The sequence below is a fragment of the Hylobates moloch genome, unplaced genomic scaffold (assembly GCF_009828535.3).
Source record: "Hylobates moloch isolate HMO894 unplaced genomic scaffold, HMol_V3 SCAFFOLD_9, whole genome shotgun sequence".
NCBI classification, from domain to species: domain Eukaryota; kingdom Metazoa; phylum Chordata; class Mammalia; order Primates; family Hylobatidae; genus Hylobates; species Hylobates moloch.
Genome location: NW_026652284.1, coordinates 124,016,614 through 124,042,213, shown reverse-complemented (window position 1 = coordinate 124,042,213; position 25,600 = coordinate 124,016,614). Strand labels below are relative to the sequence as shown.

The window sequence follows — 25,600 nt, the reverse complement described above, 5'->3', positions numbered from 1 at the left end:
GGCGCCGCCTCTCGTGGACTGTAGCTCCCACTATCCCGCGCGCGGGGCGGGCCCGGCTTCCCGGCAGGCTTTGCGCGGTGCCGCTACGGGTCCTCAGAGGCGGCGGCGCGCGGGGCCTTCTGGGGGCCGCAGTCCGGGCGTGCTGAGCGGCGAGGGCCGGACTCGGCTTCCCGACGAGCTGCGCGGCGGCCGGGTGGGTGTCGGCGGGGCAGTCCGGCGGGCAGCGGCGGTTCCGGTGCGGCACAGCGGGTGGACGAGCGGGCGGGACGAGCTGAGCGGGACCAAGCGGGATGCGGGGCCGCCGCCGCCGCTGCTCTCTCCACTTCCTAAGAGTCTGAGACCCGCCGGGCCGCGCCCCCTGCCCAGGCCCGCAGTCCGAGCATTCCGCGCGTTCCGAGCGCGGGCCGGGCCCAGCGCCGGTCGCGGCCCCGTCCCCGTCCAGTCTCGGGGGGCCCGCCCCCTGCCTGCGCCCCCTCCCCATGCGCGGCGCCCATGCGGACTGAGCCCCGCCCCCCGGCCCCGAGCCCGCCGAGCGCCGCCGCCGGAGCCCGCGCCGCCCACCCGCACCATGCTCAAGTGCATCCCGCTGTGGCGCTGCAACCGGCACGTGGAGTCGGTGGACAAGCGGCACTGTTCGCTGCAGGCCGTGCCCGAGGAGATCTACCGCTACAGCCGCAGCTTGGAGGAGCTGCTGCTCGACGCCAACCAGCTGCGCGAGCTGCCTAAGGTGAGCGGCCGCCCGCACCTGCCGCCCAAAGGCGCGCCCCCAGCCCCTGATTCCCCCGGCGGCAGAATCTGCCCGGGCGAGCCACCGCAGCCTTCAGCCGGCCCTGCTGGTTTGCACTGGCCAGGTCCCCACCCCAGCCAGCCCCACCCTCCTCTCCCAGTCGCCCTGGCTGGCGCAGGTGGCAGCGGTCATCAGGTGCTTGCCTGGGGATAGCGATTGTCACCGAGCCTGGAGGCGGAGCCTCAGAGTGAAACCCGTGGGGATTCAGGGAGATCGATGGGGTTAGGGTGGAACTTGGATTCAGGTGGCTGATAAGTACTAGCTTGTTGGGCCGCTCTGGAGGTGGGGTCCAGGCCTCTTCTCCTTTTTTCCTGGGTGCAGGAGTAAGTGGGGGAGCCCTCCTGATGTGTCCTTTGCTCTCGGATCTACTCGCTGTCCCCCTTTCTTTGCCCTTGCTTGTCGTGATCAGCTGCTCTCCTAAGGCTGCTCCAAGAAAGGAGGCTGGAGAAAGCGGATTAAGAAGTATCTCTTTTCTGGAGATAGGGTGCTAAGTGGCCAGTACCTAGGAGTTGGGTGTCCCGAAGAATGTGACCCTGTTCTGGCCCTAGCAGTGACAGCTCGGTCCTCTGTGGCCACCTGCAGGCCTCGCGCATAGCACTGTGCCTGTGGTACTCTGCTTTTGTTACTGTTTTTGCTGGGAGTGTTGGCTGAGTCCTTGCTGCAGAACCAGGCCACACTTGTTGTTGGGATGCAGTAGCAGAGGCCAGTGTGGGCCCCTGGAGGGTGGCAGAAGTGGTTCAGGGGCTGGGTGGGCCCGGAGGTAAGACACAGGGCAGGGGATTGGGGCCTTGTCTGGTCTCCAGCAGTCGCCTTCTCAGAGCAGAGGCTGGTGTGAAGAGTGGAGAGAGGCAGCCACAGTGGGCATGTGCGCTATGTGTTTCTTTGCTTTTCTTGCCACAAATGGGGTGTCGTGGTAAGACCCCAGGACCCTGTGTGACCTGGAGCAGGCAGAGGCCTAGGGACCCTTGACTTGTGACACCCATGTGTCCAGGAGCTCTTCTCTGCTCTGGAGTGGTCTCTGCCACAGAGTCCGTGTCCTCCCTGCCCACAGCCCTTTTTCCGGCTGCTGAATTTGCGCAAGCTGGGCCTGAGTGACAACGAGATCCAGCGGTTGCCTCCCGAGGTGGCCAACTTCATGCAGCTGGTGGAGCTGGACGTGTCCCGGAACGGTGGGGAGCCTGGGCAGGGGCTGGGTGGAGTCTGGGGAGTGTCCACTGGGGCTGCAGATATCCTGCAGGCCATGGCATCTGTCCACTGTGACCCTCTGTAACAGATATCCCTGAGATCCCAGAGAGCATCAAGTTCTGCAAGGCTCTAGAGATCGCGGACTTCAGCGGGAACCCCCTCTCCAGGTGGGTGGCAGCCTGTGGTGGGGTCGGTAGGGGCTATGGGTCCCACAGCCCTGGACTGGTCATCCGAGGGCCTCTGCTTCCTCCCATCCAGGCTCCCTGATGGCTTTACTCAGCTGCGCAGCCTGGCTCACCTGGCCCTGAATGATGTGTCCCTGCAGGCACTGCCCAGGGACGTGGGCAAGTGAGTGCCTTCTCAGGTGGAGCCAGGGTTGGGTGGGGGGCTTGGATTGGCCCTGCCCCTGCTGCCACTGCCTGCCTTCGTCGTGCCCCAGCGCCTGGTCTCTCTTTCAGCCTCGCCAACCTGGTGACCCTGGAGCTCCGGGAGAACCTGCTCAAGTCCCTGCCGGCGTGAGTGTGACGGGCATTCTCCCAACAGCCAGGGCAGGGTCATAGCCTAGGAACCAGGGCTGCATGGCCACACCTCCACCCTGCTTCCTCTGCAGGTCCCTGTCTTTTCTGGTCAAGCTGGAACAGCTGGATCTGGGAGGCAACGACCTGGAAGTGCTGGTGCGCGGAAGCCTGACAGGGCAGAGACCGGAGGGCGGGCCACAAGAAGGAAGGGCAAAGAAAGGGGGATAGCGAGCAGATCTGACAGCAAGGGGCACATCAGGAGGGCAGGCGGGTGGGAGCTGGGTGTGGGGGCGTATAGTCTCTTGGGCATGGCACAGCAGGAGGCTTTGCCCCGTAGTCACTATTCTCTCTGCTCCTTCTTGCAGCCAGACACTCTGGGGGCTCTGCCCAATCTTCGGGAGCTGTGGCTTGACCGGAACCAGCTGTCAGCACTGCCCCCGGTGAGTCAGGGTGGGGCTGGCCCCCTGCTTGGTGCCCATCCGCGCTCTGACTCTCTGCCCGCCTGCAGGAGCTCGGGAACCTGCGGCGCCTGGTGTGCCTGGACGTGTCGGAGAACCGGCTGGAGGAGCTGCCTGCTGAGCTCGGCGGGCTGGTGCTGCTCACTGACCTGCTGCTGTCCCAGAACCTGCTGCGGAGGCTGCCCGACGGCATCGGTTAGTGCGCCTGGGGGTGCCTGGGTGGGGCTCACGGAGCCTGGCCCCGGGAGGAGCATGGGGCGTCGGGGCTGTGTGTGGTGGAACACGGGAGGATCCTGAGTCTGCCTAGGCTCTGGGAGCTGCCCCTGGGTAGGGGAGGTGGGACACCGGGGCAGCCCAGAAGGCTGAGGAGGAGCCTGTGAGGGCGGAAGGGTGGCAGTGCCACTGGGGCCTGGTGTTTTCTCGAAGGAGGTTGGGTCAGGCTTGTGGGGGCAAGCTAGGTAAGGTCCTCCCGAAGTACGGCGGCGGCAAGAGGGTCTGGAGGCCTTGCTATCTGCCTTGAAGGCGCTTCCGGCCAGGTGGGTAAGGCACGTCTGGGGACCACGCGCAGCCTTGTCACCCTGTCTCCCCGACACCAGGTCAGCTGAAGCAGCTGTCCATCCTAAAGGTAGACCAGAACCGGCTGTGCGAGGTGACTGAGGCCATCGGGGACTGTGAGAACCTCTCTGAGCTGATCCTCACGGAGAACCTGCTGATGGTGGGTCCGGCTCGGGAGGCGGAAAGGATGGGGCCGTCGGGCGCGCGGAACAAGGGCGGGGCATCAGCCTGTGTGCGTTGCTGGCGGGTTCTGGTGGCAGCCTGACTCGTGGAGCCACTCAGGAAGGGCCCTTCTCTTGTCAGAAGGGGGAGCATGCTGGCCGGAGGTGGGGCGGGGCAGTGAGGCCAGGCCAGGGGCTTTTGCCCTTGACTGTGTAGAATCTAGGTCTCGTTTTCTTTAGCGCGTGTTGTAACACTGAGGAGTGGTTGTAGAACAGGTAGGGATGGGAACTTATTTGTGTGTAGAAAAGACAGATGGGGAGCAGGCTGTTCCCCAGGGGCATCTGCCTCCCCTCACAAAGCAGGGCAAGCTGAGGCCCCAGGCTGGGGTTCGGGACGGTGGTGTTGCCATCCCCAGGCTGGAAAACAGGAGCTAGCCGTGGGGAGGGTGTTCACAGGAGTTTCCGGGGGGGTTCCTCACTGGGGAGATGGAGAAAGGGACTCTGGGGTTCAGGGCCCTGGGAAGGGGCTGGCCGTGAGCAGTCAGGCTGGAACTGGGGGCCTGGGGAGCCCTAGGGATGACAGGGCAGATCAGTGGGGCACCAGACAGGCTCACAGGGCGCAGCCTCGCAGATCAGTCCAGGGCACCCATGGGAGAGGGTCAGGGATGATCTGGTGGGGTGTTTTGGTGGTAGGGACTGAAGGCTGAGGGCAGTGGGCAGAGCTTGGGGAGCAGAGGGCACGGGGTAGGGTGGAGACAGCTTCTGTGGTCAGGTCCTTGTCCCGGTCTCCAAGGGCTGCGAGGGACCCTGGCTGGAGCTGGCCTGGGGGGTCTGTGCCCTCCCTCCAGGGGCTGTCATCTCCTTCCCACCCCCAGCAAGCCCCTAGCGTCCTCTGACCTCCTCTTCCTGGCCAGGCCCTGCCCCGCTCCCTGGGAAAGCTGACTAAGCTGACCAACCTCAACGTGGACCGGAACCACCTCGAGGCACTGCCGCCCGAGATCGGGGGCTGTGTGGCACTCAGTGTCCTCTCCTTGAGGGACAACCGCCTGGCTGTCCTGCCACCAGAGCTGGCCCACACGGCAGAGCTGCACGTGCTGGACGTGGCGGGGAACCGGTGAGTGCCAGCCTTGCCCCGCGGGCCCAACTGTGGCCCCAACGCCTGCTGACTGTGCCCGCCCGGCCCGCAGGCTGCAGAGTCTGCCGTTCGCGCTCACCCACCTCAATCTCAAGGCCTTGTGGCTGGCAGAGAACCAGGCGCAGCCCATGCTCCGGTTCCAGACGGAGGATGATGCCCAGACTGGCGAGAAGGTGCTCACCTGCTACTTGCTGCCCCAGCAGCCCCCACCCAGCCTCGGTAGGTTGTTGGCAACTGGTGCTCAGTGCGGGGTGGCTCTCAGGCAGGGCTTGGGGACTAGCCTGGGTCCTGACGCTCACCTGCTGCAGAGGATGCTGGGCAGCAGGGGAGCCTCTCGGAGACCTGGAGCGATGCCCCGCCGAGCCGCGTCAGCGTCATCCAGTTTCTGGAGGCCCCCACAGGTGATGAGGACGCTGAGGAAGCTGCAGCCGAGAAGCGGGTATGAGGGTGGGGATCTGGGGGGCGAACGTCTGCCTGACTCCTGCCCTGTGGCTGCTGCTCATCCCTGTCCCCACCACAGGGCCTACAGCGCCGGGCCACACCTCACCCCAGCGAGCTCAAGGTGATGAAGAGGAACATTGAGGGGCGGCGGAGCGAGGCCTGCCCTTGCCAGCCAGACCCTGGGTCACCCTTGCCTGCGGAGGAGGTGGGCACGGAGCCACGGCAACCTGGCGGGCCACTGCCCTCGGGAGCTGTGGTGGTCTGGTCCATCGTGGGAGTGGGGCTGTGAGGGCCAGGGCAGCACAGAGAAGGAGCAGGAGATGAGGCTGGTGACAGGGTTCAGGGACATGGAGCTGCAGGGCCAGCTGGGTGAAGGGTGCCAGGGTGGACATGCGGGTCGTGCAGGGCAGGTCTGTGGGGCTGGAGTATGGGGAGAACCAGTGGTGGGTGTGCCTGGGAGCACAGGGAATGGGGTTTGGTTGTGGGGTAGGACCTCTGGTGGAACTGCCGTGGGTATCATTGGCACCTGGGAAGGGGTTTGGGACTGGGACAGAGCAGGCCTGACCTCACTCAGAGCTGTGACATGCGTGCTGTGGGTTTTTGGGTACAGCAGAACCAGTGATTTGGGCTGGAGTAGGGTGTGTGGGGCCGTGCACGGGAGGGGAGGAGGCTCATATCAGGCTGGGATTTTCCTGGGAACTTGTGTGGTCCTTATTTGTTTTAGGAAAGGCTTTCCTCGGGGCTGGGCTGTGGAACCATGGCTTTGCCCCCCTAGGCTTTGGAGGCATACAGGGAGCAGCTTTGAGGGTGTGAGCCTGTTAGCGGTGCCTGGTGGGGGCAGTGGGAAGCTCAGGGAAGGCCTGCCACGTGGGGGGCATCCCAGGTGGCCAGCCTGTGAGTCGGGAGCTCCCTCGAAGCCTGACCCCACTTTCCACTGCAGGAGAAGCGGCTGAGTGCTGAGTCTGGCCTGAGTGAAGACTCTCGCCCGTCTGCCAGCACAGTCTCTGAGGCTGAGCCCGAGGGCCCATCGGCTGAGGCACAGGGTGGGAGCCAGCAGGAAGCCACGACTGCTGGCGGGGAGGAGGACGCCGAAGAGGACTACGAGGAGGTGTGGATTGGCAGGAAGGAGGCAGGAGGCTGGGCCTGCTGGGTGGGGACTGCCTCCCCTGCAGGGCCTCAGCTGGGATTGGTTTTGGTGCAGGCAGTGGCTGGGCCCTGCTGATGCTTCGGGGAGCTGCCCTGTACAGAGTGGCTGCAGGTGGTGCAGGGCCGTGCTGCTGTGGGTGCCCTGGAGAGCTGCCACCCTAGGTGGGGTGAGGGTCTCCCCTGACAGCCGGGCTCACAGACCCCACCCCCACCCTGGACTCCCTTCTGACCCCCTGTGGGCTCCCTGGTGTCAGGCCCTGGCGCACCCCTTCGTTTCCACCTGGGGCGCTGTGTGTCTCCAGGATAAGCTCCTGGCCCTCAGTCTTTCTCAGGGCTGAGACACGTGCCCCTCACTGGGCAGTTAACGCTGAGTCTTTGTGTGGCAGAGAGGCTTTCGGAGCCCCTGTCTGTGGCTGCACTGCTTAGCAGGGTCTTCCTGTGGAAGCACAGCCACGGAGCTGTGGCCACCCTCACCCTTTTGTCTGCACAGCCCACAGTGCATTTCGCAGAGGATGCACTGCTGCCGGGGGATGACAGGGAAAGTGAGGAGGGGCAGCCTGAGGCCCCCTGGACGCTGCCGGGCGGGAGGCAGCGGCTCATCCGCAAGGACACACCTCACTACAAAAAGCACTTCAAGATCTCCAAGCTGCCCCAGCCTGAGGCCGTTGTGGCCCTGCTGCAGGGCATACAGCCCGATGGGGAGGGCCCTGTGGCTCCCGGGGGCTGGCACAATGGCCCCCATGCACCCTGGGCTCCTCGGGCCCAGAAGGAGGAGGAGGAGGAAGAGGAGGAGGAGGAGGAAAACAGGGCTGAAGAGGAGGAGGCCAGCACTGAGGAGGAAGACAAGGAGGGGGCCGTGGCTTCTGCGCCCTCTGTCAAGGTTGGTGTCAGCCTCACCCCTGCCTGACCCAGATTCCCCTAGCCCTCCTGGGCACCCAGGGCTGTGGCAGGAGCAGGGCCGAGGCCTGACCCGCTGGCCCCTGGCCACCCGGAGAAGGTGGTGGACACGTGTGCTCCACAGTCGGCATCGCGGCCAGTCTCACCAGGCCCCAGGCCTGCCCTGGCGTTGCTCTCAGTCTGTGCTTGGAGCCCAGGCCTGCCCTGGCGTTGCTCTCAGTCCGTGCTTGGAGCCCAGGCCTGCCCTGGCGTTGCTCTCAGTCCGTGCTTGGGGCCCAGGCCTGCCCTGGCGTTGGTCTCAGTGCCAGAGGCAGCTCTGCTGGCCAGTATTTGCCCGACCTGCTGGCGGGCACGGAGTTCACAGAAGCCAAGCATGGCTGCCCACTCTTTGTGGGCCTCCAGGGCCTGTCTGCACGTGTAGTGGTCACAGGGCAGGGTCTGTTCCTCTCCCAAGATCACTGGGCTCTCCTGGGATCCTCCCTGTGTTGGGCATTGCAGACCCGAGGCCCTGACAGCTCTGTTCTGCCTTGTCGGGCCCTCATGAGGTGCCACACAGGCCTTTGGGGCACCAGCGTGTCCCTCCCTGGCCCTCAGGTCTCCTCTCCATGGCTCACAAAGGGTCTCACCTGCTCTCTGGGCAAACTCAGATTCCAGGGGGAGCCCCCGGGTCCCACTGTCCCTGCCCTTGATGACACTCCGACCCTGAGTGTGGGCCAATGGCATGATAGCTGAGGGGGCCTGGAGGGGCCACAGCAGGGACAGCTGGATGGGACTCCGCTCAGCTCTGGAGCCCCACTTGTCCCCAGGTGTGTGGTGTCACTCACGCCTCCAGGATGGAGGCGCCTGTGCCAGGGCAGTCGAGGGAGCTTGGTGTGGTCTCCTCTGTCCTTTCTGCTCGTGGCGGGGGCTGGGTGAGGCAGTGGTGGTGGTCTTGGCGGTGGCTAACCTGCATGCCTCGCTGGTCCTGTCCTAACAGGGGGTGTCGTTTGACCAGGCCAATAACCTGCTGATAGAGCCTGCTCGCATTGAGGAGGAAGAGGTCTGTACTGCTCGCTCTGCACTCTGGCCGGGCCGCTGCTGGTCTTGCTTCCCGGGCTGTGGGCTCACGCCTCTCCCCACCCCTGTTGCTTGAGCGCAGATCCCTCCCAAAAGAGCTCTCAGATCGAGCTGGGCTCCAGGATCAGGACACCTCCTGCCTGGGGCAGCCCGTCTTGGCAGGGGTGAGCGGAGAGGCTGGTCCAGCTCCCGTCGGCTGCCTGTGGCGCTCTGAGCCTTACCTGCCTGCAGAGGCAGCGCAATCCTCACTGTCTGGAGGGTGGCAGGGGGGCCTCGGGCCTCCATCACCCAGAGGTGGGCAAGCCCCAGCCCATCACGCTCTGCAGAGCAGTGCCCTCCTGCTGGGGTCTCGGGGCTTCTCCAGCTGATGTCTGGGCTGGCCCTGGCTGGTGAGTGGCATGAGGCCCTATTCAGCTGCCCAGGGAGAAGCCAGAAATGGCGTCTGCGTGCTGGTGGGTTCTCCTGCAGAGAGCACAGGCACCCCCACTGCGGCCCTTCCTGGACACCCTGTCTGTTCTGTTTCCAGCTGACCCTCACCATCCTGCGGCAGACTGGGGGCCTGGGCATCAGCATTGCGGGCGGCAAGGGCTCCACACCCTATAAGGGGGATGACGAGGTGAGCACGGCCTAGGAGGGCCTTTCCACTGCCACTGGCCTGCCCCACCGCAGTTCACACTGATGGCACACAGGCCCCTTGCCCTGAGAACACTCACGCTCTGGGGACACGGGCTGGGCCCAAGGCACCAACTGTTGTGGGATCCTGAAGTCCAAGAGCAACCTGAGGGTGCCTGGGTCTGTCTTCCCTTCGCAGCCCCCCTTCTCTCACCAGGTGCCTGTGCACCAGGCCTGGGGCCACGAGCCCTTTCTCGGGGCTGACCTGCTCCTTCTAGCCCCCTGGCACTCAGGATCCCGCAGTGGCCAGAGCTCAGTCCTCCTGCTGGCCAGGGTTAGGGGCTGCTGGGAGTGGGTCTTCCCCTCCTGGGTCTTCTGCAGAAGGAGCAGGAATGCGAGCCCGTCTCCCTGGCCCCTGCCAAGCTCGTGTCTGTGCCCTAGGGCATATTCATCTCTCGGGTGTCTGAGGAAGGCCCTGCGGCCCGGGCTGGAGTCCGTGTGGGTGACAAGCTCCTGGAGGTGAGTCGGGAACCTCTCAGCCGTGAGTGGCAGCTGTGCCCTCTGGAGGTACATCGTCCCTGGTATTAGGGTGCTTGGCTGCCTTCTCCTGGCCTCCCCAAGAGTTCCAAGCACAGGACACCCAGACTTCTGGGTAAAGCCACAGAATCTGTAAACCCCAGAAGAGAGTCACCTGGGCAAGAGCCACCTGGGCCCTCCGTTGTCACCCTGGCTCCTATCCAGCGCCCTGGTTGCTCATTTTTGTTCTGTGGGTACAGGTGTGTTTTTCTACCAGTGGGTAGGGCAGCAGCTGCACCTGGCACAGTGGCCTCTCTAGGAGGGGCCGCTCCTGGGCTGACCGAGAGGGGTCAGGCTGCTGGCAGGTCTGGTGGGGTTGGGACCCTGTATGGGAGCCCTGGAGCCCCCGACTGGACACCTAGCTGTTCAGCCAGGGCACGGGCATCAGGGGTCTCTGAAGAGGCACGCGCTCTTCTTGTAGGGACACAGTGAGGGCAGGTGAGGGCCCCGGAGCCCAGCCAGGAGGCGTCTGCCCAGCGCTCAGATGCTGCGTCTGCTGCTCAGCTCTCCTCCTAACCTTTGCGTGGGAACTGCTGTTCCTGGGTGTTGGGGTGGGGGTGGGGGTCAGTAACCCAGCGACCTCAGGTGTGTGTTGGGCTGCTCAGATGGGCAGGAGGTATCCAGGAGCAGGGCCACGTGTGGCCTGGCCGTGGGGGCATCTGCGTGTCTTCTGTGGCCAATCTGTGTCCTGGCCCTAGGGCTTCCCACACCAGGTTTCTGAGGACCTGGAGGGGAGGGGTCAGTGCCCATGAGTAACCTTGTGGCTAAAGGTCTAGGGTGATGTCAGAACCTGGGGCCTTTCCCCTCGCCCTGTGCCTCAGTCTCCCCATCCTGGAGGGAGCGTGTGGAGCTCCCAGAACGTGGCTGTCAGTGGCTGCACTGGGTCCTGACATGCACGTGGCCTCTGGCCCGCAGGTGAATGGTGTGGCTCTGCAGGGCGCCGAGCACCATGAGGCCGTGGAGGCGCTCCGGGGGGCCGGCACTGCCGTGCAGATGCGAGTGTGGCGGGAGCGCATGGTGGAGCCTGAGAACGCGGTCACCATCACGCCTCTGCGACCTGAGGATGATTACAGCCCCCGAGAGCGGCGGGGAGGGGGGCTGCGCCTGCCCCTGCTCCCGCCTGAGAGCCCTGGGCCCCTCCGTCAGCGCCACGTGGCCTGCCTGGCACGCAGTGAGAGGGGGCTGGGCTTCAGCATTGCTGGTGGGAAAGGCTCCACACCCTACCGGGCTGGTGATGCGGTGAGGCTGGGGCCCAGGGCCGGGGAGGGCTGCTTCAGAGCTGACAGCCGCACTCCAGCCTCACCGGCAGCCCTGCCTCCTTCACCCTCCCCTGCAGGGCATCTTCATCTCCCGCATTGCCGAGGGCGGTGCTGCTCACCGCGCGGGCACGCTGCAGGTTGGCGACCGCGTCCTCTCTGTGAGTGGGGATGGGGCCCTGCCCCGCCCACCCATGCCCCCTGCCCCGCCCCGCGCCCTCTGTCCCCTCCTGCCCTTGGTCCTCCCTGATTCGGGCGCGCTCTCACAGATTAACGGAGTGGACGTGACTGAAGCCAGGCATGACCACGCCGTCTCCCTGCTGACCGCGGCCTCCCCCACCATCGCCCTGCTGTTGGAGCGGGAGGCTGGGGGTCCTCTTCCTCCCAGCCCTCCGCCACATTCCTCCTCACCCACCACCGCTGCTGTTGCCACCACCAGCACCACCACCACCAGCATAACCACTGCCACCCCCGGGGAGCCTGGGTTGCCAAGCCTGGCCCCCAGCCTGCTGGCCGCCGCCTTGGAAGGGCCATACCCAGTGGAGGTGAGACATGAGCCCCCACGCAGGCACCCACCCAGCTTCAGCCGTGGGCAGTGGCACTCCCAGGACCTGCTCTCTTACGGCCTTGCAGCCCACTCCGGGTGGGAAGCCAGCCTGCTCGCCCTTTCCCCTGCCGCCGCTTGAGGCTGGGGCTCTGCCCCACAGCCAGACTCCTCAGTATGGTCCCCTTGACACAGTCTCCTGGCTGGCCACATGGCCACAGTCAGCAAGGATGTTGGCCTCACGCTGGGTGCCTGCCTGAGCAGCAGAACACTGGTGGTGCAGAAATCCCCGTGGGCATTAGGGCAGCCCCCGCCCGCCATCCCCAAGGACCGGGACAGACTCTGGGGAGCCCTCCCACACCCTTTCCCTGTCCTGACCGAGGCCTGTCCTTGTCCCACCCCAAATCCCCAGGAGATCCGTCTGCCAAGAGCTGGGGGCCCTCTGGGGCTTAGCATTGTTGGAGGCTCTGACCATTCCAGCCACCCGTTTGGTGTCCAGGAGCCTGGTGTGTTCATCTCCAAGGTAGGGCAGCGTGTCCAGGCGGTTCTGTGAGAGGCGCACCCATCCCAGGTACCAGCGCAGGTCAGCGCAGCCTCAGCCACCAGCTGCCACCCTCCTCCCTGACAGGTGCTCCCGCGGGGCCTGGCCGCTCGCAGCGGCCTGCGGGTTGGGGACCGCATCCTGGCAGTGAACGGGCAAGACGTGCGGGACGCCACGCACCAAGAAGCAGTCAGTGCTCTGCTGCGTCCCTGCCTGGAGCTGTCGCTGCTGGTGCGGAGGGACCCAGCACCCCCGGGCCTACGGGAGCTGTGCATCCAGAAGGCACCCGGGGAGAGGCTGGGCATCAGCATCCGAGGGGGTGCCAGGGGCCACGCTGGCAACCCCCGCGACCCCACAGACGAGGGCATCTTTATCTCCAAGGTGAGCCCCCCCACCCTAGCCCGCCCTGGGCCCCACCCCCCCCAACAGGTCTCTCCCACACCACGTCTCTCCACAGGTGAGCCCCACAGGGGCGGCCGGGCGCGACGGTCGGCTGCGCGTGGGTTTGCGGCTGTTGGAGGTGAACCAGCAGAGCCTGCTGGGCCTGACGCACAGCGAGGCGGTCCAGCTGCTGCGCGGTGTGGGCGACACCCTCACCGTGCTGGTCTGTGACGGCTTCGATGCCAGCAGCGCCGCAGCCCTGGAGGTTAGCCATCCCGCCCCGGGAACCAGGCCTCCCTCTGGCCCAGCCCAAGGTGTCATGAGCCGCTGACACCTCTCGGGGCAGGCGACGGGTCCTCTGTGCCTTTGGGTCTGGGAGGTGCTCTGCGGCTCTGCATCAGCCGTGAGGGGTGGGGAGCTGTGGGTGGAGGGCCCCGCCTTCCCTTTCTGCTGAGCTCTGGCTAATCAAGCTGTCCGGAGGCCCAGTCCAAGTAGGATGAGGCACGTGAATGGACGGGGGGAGGGGCGTGTGGGGCACAGGACGTGGTCTGGTCCTAAAAGAAGCTGAGCACTGGCGACTCCTGCAGAGTCCCACCAGGTTGCTGAGGGATGGCTCTAAGCCCTGCCCAGAGCCCACCAGCCAGGCAGACTCCTCAGGACTCAGGGTCCCCGCTGCTGTGCCCAGTGGCACCTTGCTCCTCTCAGCCCGTCCCTGGGCCGTGCCTGACTCCAGGGAGCCCCTCTGGTGACCCCTCAACAGAGAACTCCCTCCCCAAGATCTCCTGCCCAACTGCTGGTCTGTCACTTCCTGGACTCCAGAGCAGGAGCCCAGACCGGGAGTTGCCCCACCAGCATGGCCTGGATCCTGGACAAGCCTGGCCTGTCTCAGGGGGCTCCCATCTCCTGTCTTCCTCATGCCATCCCAGGGGCCCTGCAGCAGGCCTCAGTAGCTTCCAAGGGTTCTTCACCAGTGCCAGGGCGTGCAGGCTAGCTTCCCACTGGAATGGGCTGCAGGGCCACAAGAGGGTGGGTCCCGGGAGGGCCGGCGCCCACTGCTGAAGCTGGGCGGATGCCTGGGCCTTCACCTGGAGGGGCCATCTGCCCCTCCCAGAGGGTGTCCTTGCTGGTCACACAGGTCCACAGGGGGCAGGTGGCTGTCACCACTCCCCACCGGCACACACACGGCTTCCTGTCTGTAACAGCCTCTGGGATGGGGCGGCCCCTCACATTGGTTCTGTCTTGCAAGGGATCTCTGGGATGGTGGCTTTCTGCCAGGCTGACAGTCACAGAGTGTGTCCTGATCCACAGCCAGCGTGGGGGACCCCTGGCGGGAAGTGCGTCTGCATTTGCTGTTTTTGCTCCGCAGCTGGACATTGGGCTTGGGGCTGGCCCCGGGCCGGCCCTCACCCACCTGCCCTCCTGTCCTTGAGGGAGTCCTGGTGGTTTCTGGGGAAGGATTTATCTGAGGACTCGAGCCCTGGACCATCTGGTTCTCAGAGAGGGCCTTGCCTTTTATTATTTTAAATGTGTATCTAAACATGTTTCATTTGATATATTTACTCATGAAGTTTTTATTAGAGAGAGAGCGAGCTCCCTCAGGGAAGAGCTAAGTATGCAGAAGGCAGAGCTAGCGCCGTGTCTGCAGCCGGCGTGCGGCGCTGCTGTCGGCCACAGGTTGTCCTTGCATCTGGCCGGGTCCCCCACGAGCCTGCCGTGACATGTCGGTATAGGAGGGGCAGGGGTCTCAGACCTCACACTCTGGCCAGCCACGGACAGAGCCACCTCCACACCCTCCCTGGTGTTGGGGGCAGATACCGTTTTTGCCGCGTCGGGCAGGCCAGGGGCCCCGCGCAGTGGGGCTGAGAGCTGCGATCCAGCTTCCCTTCCCCGTCACTGCTATCTCTTTCCCACGTCTGTCCGTCTTCCCGGGGGCTCGCTGTCCGCCCCAGCACTGCCCTTGCCCTCCGTTCTCACCCTGGCTCCCGTCCGGCACCCTGGTTGCTCGTCTTTGTTCTGTGGGTACAGGTGTGTTTTTCTCCAGCTGTTGCTTACCTTTTCCTTTAAAAAACTGGATCTTAGGCCGGGCGCGGTGGCTCACGCTTGTAATCCCAGCACTTTGGGAGGCCGAGGCGGGCGGATCACGAGGTCAGGAGATCGAGACCACAGTGAAACCCCGTCTCTACTAAAAATACAAAAAATTAGCCGGGCGTGGTGGCGGGCGCCTGTAGTCCCAGCTACTCGGAGAGGCTGAGGCAGGAGAATGGCGTGAACCTGGGAGGCGGAGCTTGCAGTGAGCCGAGACTGCGCCACTGCACTCCAGCCTGGGCGACAGAGCAAGACTCCGTCTCAAAAAAAAAAAAACTGGATCTTTTGAGTTACAAAAGTCTAAATTTTTAAATTAAGTCTTCTGACTCCTTTGTGACTTCTAGATTCTGGTTTTTTCCTTGGGAAGATCTTCCCTATTACAAGATTACAAAAACATTGTCATGTTTTCTTCTAGTATTTCTGGAAGTTTAAACAGCATATAGCTCCGTGGTCCACCTGGAATTGCTTTGACGAGGTCTCACTTGTTGCAGTATGGTGACACAATCACAGCTCACTGCAGCCTCCACCTCCCGTGCTCAAGCCATGTCCCCATGCCCAGCCCTGGAATTGCTTTGCAAGTAACTGGGATGTGTAGCTGTCCCCACAGTATTTACTGAATAGTCTGTCGCTTCCCCAGTGATTTGGGGGAAATGTGGCCTCATTGTGTTCAGTTCCTGTAGGCTCCAAGCTCTGTTTCTGGACTTGGTCCCAGTGAGTTGTGAGCTACTTCTGGGCCAATGCCACACGTTTAAATGCCTCACTTTGTAGCAGGTTTCATGCCTAATCCTAATCGGCAAAGTCACCCACTCCTTTTTCTTGTCTTGAAAAGTTTCTGTTGTCATGTGTTTTCTCTTACAAATGAACCTGCCAAGTTCTGTGCAAAAACCGACTGGAATTCTGGGATTTCACATACATGTATGTATGTATACATTTTGAGAAAGGGTCTCGCTCTGTCACCCAGGCTGGAGTAGTGGCGCAGTCGCTGCTCACCGCAGGCTCAACCTGCTGGGCTCAAGCGATCCTCCTACCTCAGCCTCCCAAGTAGCTGGGACTACAGCTGCACCACCACACCTGGCTCATTGTTTTAAAGTTTTCTGTAGAAACGGGGTTTTGTCATGTTGCCTAGGCTGGTCTTGAGCTCCTGGGCTCAAGTGACCTGCCTGCCTTGACCTCACAAAGTGCTGGGGTTCCAGGCGTGAGCCTTGCGCCCAGCCTTGGGGTTATCTTTATGCTGAGTTTTTCTCTAGGGTGTCCCCAGGTGACTCTTGCTTTCCTAGTAATTCTTATAAATCCTCACCTGGATTTATAAATCTGCTTCACCCCCTGGCAGAAGCCTGGTCGCCTTTCCCACTTTGGGCCTCTCCTTTTTCCCCTCCTGAGAGTCCCTGGTCCTGTGGAGGTGGGCTTGTCTTGTGCTCAGCTCTAAGGGACTTTCATCTTGTACTGTGACGTTTGCTGTAGAGTCTCTTACATTTAAATTGGTGGAGGGGGGGCTGTTTCTAACCTGTAAGAATTGTTATCTGAAGCGGGTGTTGAGTTTTCTGAAGTCCTCTTATCTGCTAAGTAGGGTTGGTTCAGCCCATGGAGGAAACGTTTCATCAGCGGGCTTGGGGCTTGAGAGAGAGGAGCCGGGGTCTCACACATCAGGAGTCCACGCCATGTCTGGCTTCCTGGCTTCTCACAAAAAGCTCAGAGGACGTGGTGCAGCCAGGCCGGTGCTCCCACGGGACCATCTGTGTTTCTGACTCCAGAGCATGGGTGGGGGGGCGGAGCTTCAATTCATGACCCTTCTCCATTTTTCTGAAACTCAGGCCACTGGACTCATCTGTGTTTGTCTGCCTGGCCCTGCGGGCATCGGTTTGCCCACTGGGTTCTGTAACTTTCTTCTCACTGTGCGAGCCCATCTTGGCATTGGCTCAGGAGCTGCCTGCATGTCCCTAGCACTCTGGAGCAGTGGCCCATGTTTGTCTGTCAGAGCTTACGTCTCCTGCTTTCTAGGACTGGTGCATTTTTAGGGGTCGTGCATAGTTCATCTAAGCCTGGCCCTCACTTGCTGTCAGGCCTTGACTTTACTCCTCAGTCTCCTTGTCTGTACAATGGGTCACCCGCAGCGCCTGCTTCTCGGGGTCGAGAGGATTGATGCAGTAACGACCAGCCTCGCCATGGTCGGCGCCGACCCCTGCGCAAACCTAGGTGGGTGTGCGTTGTCCGAGAGGACTCGCCCGCTACCCCGCGTGTGTGGCATGAGGACGCAAGTCCTCTCCCACTGGGACCCGCCTCTGCAGTCACCTCCCCCTCGGCCCTGCTGTCCATGTCCTGTTCCTCCTGGTCGTGCTGACCAGGGTCCTGTGTGTTGATGGCCTTGTCAGAGCCAGCTTCTGGCTACTGGTCAGGAGCACCTCTCCCTTGTCATCATCACCATTAAAAATCACACTTCAGAAGAGACCGCCCTTTCTTTTGGCGTTTCCTCAATTTCCGCTCTCAGGAAGGATCCTTCAGTCTTTCCGTCTGCATCTCTGGCGTTAACTTTTCTGTAGAGATAGATGTCTGTAAAGAAGAGATCACTAGCTCTGTTTCTATCCTGATGTGAGCTCCTCCAGGAAAGACCTAGGAAGATCACGTGGAATCTTCCAAAGGTGGTTCCTGAGGTGTCTTTCTGTTTTTAGGGTTTTCGTGAACTTATGAATCTTTGTTTTCCTGATGGGCTCAACACAGCGTTCCCTTGATGTCCCTTGATCAGGCAGCGAGACCCCGCATCCCTGTGGCATGACCCCATCATTCCCCAGCTGCTTTGACAAGGCATTCTTTGTATTTCCTGCCCCAGCCCTGGATTCTAACAGTTTTGTGTGGGACCTGGCCCCTCTCGGTGGGAGCTGGATGTAGAGATCCTCCCAGCCATGGACCTGGCCCCTCTTGGTGGGAGCTGGGTGTAGGGCTTCTCGGTGGGAGCTGGGTGTAGAGCTCCTCAGTGGGAGCTGGGTGTAGGGCTCCTAGCCGTGGACCTGGCCCCTCTCGGTGGGAGCTGGGTGTGGAGCTCTTCGGTGGGAGCTGGGTGTAGAGCTCCTTGGTGGGAGCTGGGTGTAGGGCTCCTAGCCGTGGACCTGGCCCTTCTCGGTGGGAGCTGGGTGTAGAGCTCCTCGGTGGGAGCTGGGTGTAGGGCTCCTAGCCGTGGACCTGGCCCCTCTCGGTGGGAGCTGGGTGTAGAGCTCCTCGGTGGGAGCTGGGTGTAGGGCTCCTATAGCTGTGGGCCAGGCGTGTTCAGGACTCAGGCACTGCCTCTGCTGCTCTGTGGCCTCTGCAGCAGATGGAGGCTGAGAGGTGGATGTTTTTAGAAAGAGAAAAAATCATGAGTTTGTACTGTTATATTTAACTCATTTAAGATTATAGGGTTTTTACTAACTTTTGTAATTTTATACTTTTTCTCATAAAATCTTTCCTTAATTCCTTAATTTCAAAATTAGCTGAGTGTGGTGGCACGTGCCTGTAGTCCCAGGTACTCAAGAGGCTGAAACAGGAGGATCGCTTGAGCCCAGGAATTTGAGTCCAGCCTGAGTAAGACAGACTCTAAAAGACAAAAACAGCGACACCAGTGGTACGACTGAGAGCAGCAGCGTGGAGAGGGGCCAAGTTCCTGGCGGCTGCTTCCTGAGGGTTCACCCTGCTGGGATGTGCAGTCCACATCCTGTGTTCTCAGCCACTTGAGATCATTCTGTGGTTTTGCTACCAACTTGATAACACAGTTGGGCTGACTCATTTTAGCTTTTAGGGTAACTTTTCAAAAATCTGTTTTTTGATTTTTTTTTTTGAGACGGAGTCTCACTCTGTTTCCCAAGCTGGAGTGCGGTGGCGCGATCTCGGCTCATTGCAACCTCCACCTCCTGGGTTCAAGCAATTCTCCTGCCTGAGCCTCCCGAGTAGCAAAAAAATCTGTTTCTTAATTGTGTAAATCTTCACATGGTTCCAAAGTTGAAATTATATAGAGTCACTTCAGAAGACCAGCCTCCATCTCTCTGCTCCGAGACCACCATCTTTATTAATTTTGGTTTATTCTGCCATTTGTTTCTTTTTGAAAAATATAAGCACATACATAAATGAATTTTAAACTTAGTGAAAAGTTGCAAAAACAGGACAAAGAACCTCTGACACTCAGCCCTATTCATGGCTCACCCACTGTGCCGGGGACGTGCTTCGTCGTGGAAGGGCGCGGCCCGGTCCCTGTGGGGCTTGGCCACCGTATCCCTCTAGTCTGCTTCGGTCGGAGCGTGCCTCTGTCTTTGCTGATTCCTCTGACCTTGACACTTCTGGGGGGCATAGGGCCTGCCTGCAGTGATTGCCCCCACGCTGGGTCTGACGTCCTCACAGGCTTCAGCGTGTGCATCTTGGCCGGGATTATCACGGAGCTACCACGTGTCTCTGTGCCCACCACCAGGGCTCACTGGTGATGCTCTGAACCATGGGGTCAGCCAGGTTTCCCCCTGCAGTTACTCCTGCCCCTTGAAATCAGCAAGTGTGGGAGGTGCTTTGAGAGCATATAACAGGCTGTTTCTCATCCAGCTTCGCCTGGGAGCCTCAGCACCTTGATGGTTGTGAGCGGGCCCTGAGGTGGTTGGCAACATTCCTGACCCACCACTCCCATACTCATCAGCCACCGAGCCTTCCCTTCTCCCAGTTCATGTGTGTCTGCTTACCTGTTCACGTGGGCTCACAAGGGAGTCCATTAACAAGTGAGCTTCCATTTTATTTCATGGGCGACAGCCTTTTACCATCGTAATTTATTTTGATGCTCAAATTGTCCCAGCCTTGGCCCACGGAAGGGGCTTGAGGACCTGAGTCATTCTGACGCGACCTCCCCTCTCTCAGCACCTCCTCACCTTCTGCCTCCAGGATGTGCTGGGCTTCTCTCCTTACCCTGCCTAGCTCTGGAATCAGCCATTTCTCTCAGGAGCGCTGGATCCTTTTAGTGGAGAGTGACATTTAGAAGCTGCGGTCTGGCCCTGGACCCAGCGTTCTTGGGGTGTCATCTCAGGACCTCCCGGGGGCCAGAGCTAGGGGGCATGCCAGTCATTCCCAAGGTTATTCTTGGAACAATAGAAGAGGATGAGCTCACCAGTGGCTGTCAGAGTCAGCACCCTGGTCTGCCTTTTCTGTGTTTGAACAGCTCTGACGTGAGAGGCCGGGCTGCCTGTGACGTTGCGTCCCACTCTGCCAGGCCCCCTGCCTCTCTTGGACCCACCCAGTGGCTTTTTGACTTGTTATTTCAGAAACTGAGAAGACAGGCACCTTGTTTGTTGATTGTCCCCCTAGTTCTGTGAGTCTGAAAGAGACGTAGCTAAGTCTCCCTGTATAACTGTGCTTTTACGACACTCGCGTTTCTAGTAGTCTTTGCTTTCTGTATTTGGCTGCTTCCTTGTTGAGCACTTACAGTTGATGATTGTATCATTGTCGTAAATGGCATCTTCTGTGGTGACAGCATCCCTCTGCCTGCTTGACAGCTCTGACCTCACATCCTTTCTCCCCTGGCCTGAGCAGCCCCTCTCTGTGCCTCCCATGTGTTTGCCTGGCATCTCTTTGCCTACCCCTTACTTACCATTTCAGTTGTGTTTTTAACCAGCAGTACAGGGCTAGTTTTGTCCTTGAGGCCACACTGAGAGCGCCTCGATTTCGCAGGGACCCCATCTGTGATGAGGGCGATGAGCAATGCCTGTCTCCACTGTGCTGCCTCCTCTGCTTCTTCTGGCTGCTGCTGGGGGTGGAGGTTTGAAGCAGTCCCATTGCCCCCCACGGGCTTGGAAGTCAGCTCTTCCCATGGTTCCGTCTGCCCATGTTAACCCCGGGCTCAGGATTCAAGTACATCTTGTGCCCGACCAGAATCCCCTGCCTGTCCTGGCCCTATCTCCTTGCCCCCCTCTGCCCTGCCTGAGCTACCCAGGCGCCTTTCCTTTCTAGACCCCCCCTCCGCCCTGCCAGTCTCTGGCTTGGGACAGGTGATTGAGCTCTGGGGAGTGCAGAGCTGGCCAGGCCTCCTGCATGGTGTCCCTTGGTTCAGAATCCCTGCCCAGCACTCACGCCGGGGTCTGGAGCCAGCCTTTCCACCCGAGGGGGCCGCTCTGCGCCATCAGTTCCAGCGCCTGCTACTCACGCCCCTCCTTCCCCCATCTTGGTGGCTGTCAGCTCTTCCTGGGGGTGACTTTACACAGTCAGCAAAGTGGCAGGCATCATGCTACTTCACAGTCTCGCCTGGTGCAGACATGACCACGTCCACGGCTGCCCTGTGAGCTGTGATGGGGACAGGCCGGGGACAGTGCTGCAGCGTCCTGGGGGGCCCAGCAGAGTGCCCTCCAAAGCTGCCCCGGCCATGCGGTCATCCCTGCCCCGGGACGCAGCTCCTGTGTTCACCGTTGCTGACTATTCTGGGCTGGGGCCCCAGCCTGCCCCAGAGGTGGGACCCCGGGTTGCAGTCCCCCCTTCTCAGCCCACACCACTCTTCTCAGGTGTCCCCAGGTGTCATTGCCAACCCCTTTGCGGCAGGCATCGGCCACCGGAACAGCCTGGAGAGCGTCTCTTCCATCGACCGGGAGCTGAGCCCTGAGGGCCCAGGCAAGGTCAGAGGTGCCTGCAGCCGGCAGCCCCAGGGCCAGGGAGCCCGAGGCTGGTGGTGCCTGACGGGTCTGCTCTGCTCACAGGAGAAGGAGCCGCCTGGACAGACCCTGCACTGGGGGCCCGAGGCCACAGAAGCCGCGGTGAGTGTGGTTGCCCCATCCCTTACATCAGGGCACTGGAGCGGGGTGCACATTGCCTGTGGGGTGCTGCGTAGTAACCCCCAGGACCCCCTCTCATGCCCTGTGCTGGCCGGGTGCCGCCATGGAGCTGCCCCTGCTAGTGCTGTGTTCACTCTGCCCCCAGGGTCGGGGTCTGCAGCCCCTGAAGCTGGACTACCGTGCCCTGGCCGCCGTGCCCAGCGCTGGCAGCGTGCAGAGGGTCAGTGCCCAGTGTGCAGTGCCCCCCACCTCCGTCCTGTTGTGCTGTTCATCAGCCACCCCAGGACAAACGCCAGGGCCATCCGGGAGGGAACCTTTGGGCGGGGGCTGGGGTGGGAGGAGGCCACGTCTGACCTGCAGGCTACCCCAGCCTGGCACATGCTTCTCACCCTCATTCTCGACCCAAGCCATGTTGGTGCTGCCCCACCCACACCCTGAGCTGCAGATGGGTGACACAGGCCGAGGCATCCCTCTAGTGGCGGTGTGACAGCTTCACCTGCTGCTGCTGGGGCTGCCTAGCCCCAGAGGGTGCGGGCTGGAGGCGGAGGCTCCTGGGGGATTGGGCAGGCACATGTCACCAAGGGGAGGACGGGCTGGAGCAGCTGGAGGGGCGGGTGCTGGGGACAGGCAGAAGGATATGCAGGCCCATCCCTCCCCTTAGAGACACAAACAACCCTCCCAGAGGGTGTGCCCCGCCAGCCCCACCGGACGTGAGTGCTGAGGGGTGGGCTCTGCCAGACCCTTGCCCAAGCGGTGGGGTGGTGGTGAGGGGCCAGGCAGGGCCTGGGTCTGAGGCAGCCCATTCAGGGGCTCTTGGGTACGGACCCTGCCTCCTCTGGCCATGGGCAGCGCTGAGAGGGAGGCTTCCAGGAGGCCCTTCATCCTCATGAACAACAGCACAGCCATGGGGGCAGTGGTCAGGGCGCCACTGAGCCCTGAGGGCCGCACACCGCAAACGGGCTCCCCACCGTCACCTCTGTCCCTGGCCCCTCCCCTGAGCCCTCCCTGCTCCCTTCTCCGGCTGTCCTGTCTGCTCCCGTCTCCCCTGCAAAGCTCCGGCCAGCACACTGCCATGGAGACAGCAGCTGCCCAGCCCAGGCCCCCGCATCCTGTGGGAACGGGGACAAGCCCCTCTATGCTGACCGAGTGTCTGGGGCGTCCCCTGGGCTATAGTCAGGTTGGGGAACTGAAGAGCTGCTGTGCCTTTTAGGCAAGCGCCAGGCCCCCCAGTCCCTCCTGCTCGGGGGCCACAGCCCTGCCCAGCCTCACCCCACCCACTGCCTACTCCTCCAGGTACCGTCTGGAGCAGCTGGAGGGAAGATGGCTGAATCCCCCTGCTCCCCTAGTGGCCAGCAGGTGAGTGTCCCAAGTTAACGGGTGCGCCCCATGGTGGGTGGAGGGCAGGGCAGATGGCTGCTGTGCACAGGACCCCTCCTCTAGGGATGGGGGTCAGGGGCTGGCGCCGGGTGCCATTGACTCTGATCTTCCCTCTGCTACCATGGGGCCTCCTGTGAGGACAGCCAGGGACGCTTTCCTGGCCAGAGCTGCCTGGCGATGGGGTGGGGGGCCTGAGTGTGCTGTTCCTGGAGGGGCTCAAGCTCCTGAGACCCCGGTCAGTGTCTCAGGCCCAGCACCTCCCAGGGCCCACCTTACCCCTGCCTGCCTTTTGTCTGGGGGTCCTTGCCCCCCCGACTGTTGGCACCCCCCAACACACTGCCATGTGGGGGTGGAGGTGGCAGCACCTATGAGACCCAGCTCCAGCTCAGCCCCTCACAGGCAAGATGTCAGCCCCACCCAGGTTGGTCGGTCTCTCTCTCTCTCTGTCTCTCCCTCCCCCTCCGCCGCCCCCACCCCTGTCCCTTGCCTTAAACCCCTGATCCTGCTCTCTGCCCCCGCCACCCCCACCTGCCTTTTTTAGACAAAACCAGGGGCGATCCAGCCGTTGGCTCAGGCCTGGCCAAGGGGCTCCCCAGCCCCCAGGGGCAGGGGTTGTCCCCACTCCGTGAGTGCTCTGTCCCATGGGTGGGGGTGGCAGAACCTCCTTCCCCAGCAAGATGGTGGGTGGGGATCAAAGGCAGGCAGTGGGGACAGCCGGTGGTGAGTTGAGCACAGCTGCAGCCCCGACAGCTGCCCCAGCATAGCTCACAAGAGCCCCACCCCCCAGCCGCCCTCCCCGCCTTCCCCGGATGAGCTGCCCACCAATGTGAAGCAGGCCTACAGGGCCTTCGCAGCCGTGCCCACCTCTCACCCTCCTGAGGATGCCCCTGCCCAGGTGTGTGGGGGCAGCACCCTTCCCTGCTGCGCGTGGTTGGGGTGGGTGCCCGGGGGCCCCAGTGTCCCGGAGGAATGCCAGCCAAACCTCAAGGTCCGCTCCCGCCAGCCCCCCACACCTGGGCCTGCAGCCTCCCCGGAGCAACTGTCCTTCCGGGAGCGGCAGAAGTACTTTGAGCTGGAGGTGCGCGTGCCCCAGGCCGAGGGCCCCCCTAAGCGCGTGTCCCTGGTGGGTGCTGACGACCTGCGGAAGATGCAGGAGGAGGAAGGTGAGGGGCACGTAAGTGGTGTGGGGGCTGGGTCTAGGCTGGGTCTAGGCTGGCCTGGCCTGACCCACCCTGCCCTCCGGCAGCCAGAAAACTACAGCAGAAGAGAGCGCAGATGCTGCGGGAGGTGGCAGAGGCCGGGGCGGAAGCGAGGCTTGCCCTGGACGGGGAGACGCTGGGCGAGGAGGAGCAGGAGGATGAGGAGCCACCCTGGGCTGGCCCCAGCCCCACCTCAAGGTGAGCACCACCCACCAGACGCCCCCACTCACCACCCACCAGACGCCCCTACTCACCCCATGCCCCCCCCCCCCCCACAGCACGTCCTGTCCCTTCCCCAGGCAAAGCCCAGCGTCCCCCCCACCCCTGGGAGGCGGCGCCCCAGTGCGGACGGCTAAAGCTGAACGGCGCCACCAGGAACGGCTGCGCGTGCAGAGTCCGGAGCCACCGGCACCCGAGCGTGCCCTGTCCCCTGCCGAACGCCGGGCCCTGGAGGCCGAGAAGCGTGCGCTGTGGAGGGCGGCCAGGTGAGTCCCTGCTTGGGGTCCCCACCCCGCCCTGCCACCTGTCCCTCCTCCTGCCCCGAGTCACCCCTGCCCGCTGTTCTCTGCAGGATGAAGTCGTTGGAACAGGACGCTCTCCGAGCACAGATGGTCCTCAGCAGGTCCCAGGAGGGCCGGGGCACGCGGGGGCCCCTGGAGCGACTGGCCGAGGCCCCTTCCCCTGCGCCCACCCCGTCGCCCACCCCTGTGGAAGGTCCGTGGGTCAGGGCAGGTGGGGGGTCGGCCTGCCACATGGGCTGCTTCCAATGCCTGCTTCTTGTCCCCCCAGACCTCGGCCCCCAGACCAGCACCTCCCCGGGACGCCTGGTGAGGAGCCGGTGGCTATGCCTTCCCTTCACCCCCGAGGCATGGGGGGGTCTGGCCTGCCCCCACCCCCGTGGCCCTCACCCCCCCTTCCTCTCACTCTCTGCCTCTCCCCTCACGCTGTCCTTTCAAGCCCTTGTCTGGAAAGAAGTTTGACTACAGGGCCTTTGCAGCCCTGCCTTCTTCCAGACCTGTCTATGACATCCAGGTACCTGGCCTCCAGGCCTCTGCATGCCTGCCACCCTGTCCATGCCTGCCACCGCCTCCATCCGTTCCCGCAGGGCCTCCCCTCGCTCTGCCATGGCCCTGCCTCTTCACCCCCTTCCCCCCTTCAGCCGGGCTCTGTGGGCCTCAGGGCTGGGAGCCCACCCGTCCACGTGGGTGGTTTGGGGCAGGGCTGGCACCGGCCTGACCAACACTCTCCCCATCACAGTCGCCGGACTTTGCTGAGGAGTTGAGGTCCCTGGAACCATCTCCCAGCCCTGGTGAGTTGGGGCCAGGCTGGGGTGAGCTCCCAGGAGCCCAGCTGCGCTCAGCTCACTGCCCACCTGTCCCTGCCCGCCAGGCCCGCAGGAGGAGGATGGAGAAGTGGCTCTGGTGCTTCTGGGCAGGCCCTCACCCAGCGCCGTGGGCCCTGAAGATGTGGCGCTGTGCAGCAGCCGCCGCCCCGTAAGGCCTGGGCGCCGTGGCCTGGGCCCTGTGCCCTCCTAGAGGAGCAGGCGCTTCCCCCAGACTTGGGGTGGGGCCCCTGCCAGCTCCAGCACCACCCTTGCCCCAAGTCTTTTAACCTGGGTGTTAGCATTTTAAAGAGACCCCACAGGGGTTCTGGCCTCTGACTAACTGCCCCACCCCAGCCGAGGTCTCGGCGAGACTGTAACTAGTGATGTTTGTACAACCAAAGACTCTATTTTGTGGTTTAAGGAGAATAAAGTTGACTACATTTTACCTCCCGTCTGCCTGTCCACCCCCCACCCACTAGCGCAGACCTTCCTGCCCTCCCAGGCCAGGCTGAGCTCCGAGGGCTGCACCCTCACCGTCCCTCCCACATCTCCCCCTGCGCCTCACTGCGCACGGGTCGGCCGGGCGGGCTGCCCATCCCCAGCAGGGC

At 62.6% G+C, this 25,600-nt stretch overlaps 1 protein-coding gene across 9 annotated transcripts; it reads left to right on the top strand.

Annotated features, from left to right (window-relative positions):
• The first annotated feature begins 158 nt into the window (after positions 1 to 158).
• On the top strand, positions 159 to 25,579 carry SCRIB (scribble planar cell polarity protein). Of its 9 annotated transcripts, XM_032760675.2 has the most exons (38): positions 169 to 727; positions 1,839 to 1,956; positions 2,061 to 2,139; positions 2,231 to 2,320; positions 2,431 to 2,487; positions 2,583 to 2,646; positions 2,856 to 2,930; positions 2,999 to 3,143; positions 3,545 to 3,663; positions 4,579 to 4,778; positions 4,852 to 5,018; positions 5,108 to 5,238; positions 5,320 to 5,445; positions 6,181 to 6,348; positions 6,877 to 7,266; positions 8,260 to 8,322; positions 8,866 to 8,955; positions 9,393 to 9,470; positions 10,443 to 10,766; positions 10,864 to 10,944; positions 11,053 to 11,328; positions 11,740 to 11,850; positions 11,956 to 12,249; positions 12,326 to 12,514; positions 20,826 to 20,936; positions 21,018 to 21,074; positions 21,238 to 21,312; positions 22,386 to 22,448; positions 23,011 to 23,094; positions 23,257 to 23,364; positions 23,473 to 23,632; positions 23,716 to 23,866; positions 23,968 to 24,153; positions 24,240 to 24,382; positions 24,458 to 24,495; positions 24,626 to 24,700; positions 24,926 to 24,977; positions 25,058 to 25,579. In XM_032760675.2, the coding sequence occupies exons 1-38, from the start codon at positions 569 to 571 to the stop codon at positions 25,201 to 25,203; spliced, it is 5,043 nt and encodes a 1,680-aa protein (XP_032616566.1). In that variant the 5' UTR covers positions 169 to 568; the 3' UTR covers positions 25,204 to 25,579. The 9 variants fall into 9 exon arrangements, with proteins under 9 accessions (XP_032616567.1, XP_032616569.1, XP_032616566.1 ...); XM_032760676.2 differs by lacking the exon at positions 23,011 to 23,094 and having other exon boundaries at positions 159 to 727; XM_058443650.1 differs by having other exon boundaries at positions 10,864 to 10,923; positions 23,257 to 23,632.
• Positions 25,580 to 25,600: the final 21 nt, after the last annotated feature.

Excerpts from the sequence above, each read along its gene's own strand:
- SCRIB (XM_032760672.2), top strand. The coding sequence starts at position 569 with ATGCTCAAGTGCATCCCGCTGTGGCGCTGCAACCGGCACGTGGAGTCG. Across the intron at positions 9,471-10,442 it reads TGGGTGACAAGCTCCTGGAG|GTGAATGGTGTGGCTCTGCA; the intron begins GTGAGTCGGGAA and ends TCTGGCCCGCAG. Across the intron at positions 24,383-24,457 it reads GTCGCCCACCCCTGTGGAAG|ACCTCGGCCCCCAGACCAGC; the intron begins GTCCGTGGGTCA and ends TTGTCCCCCCAG.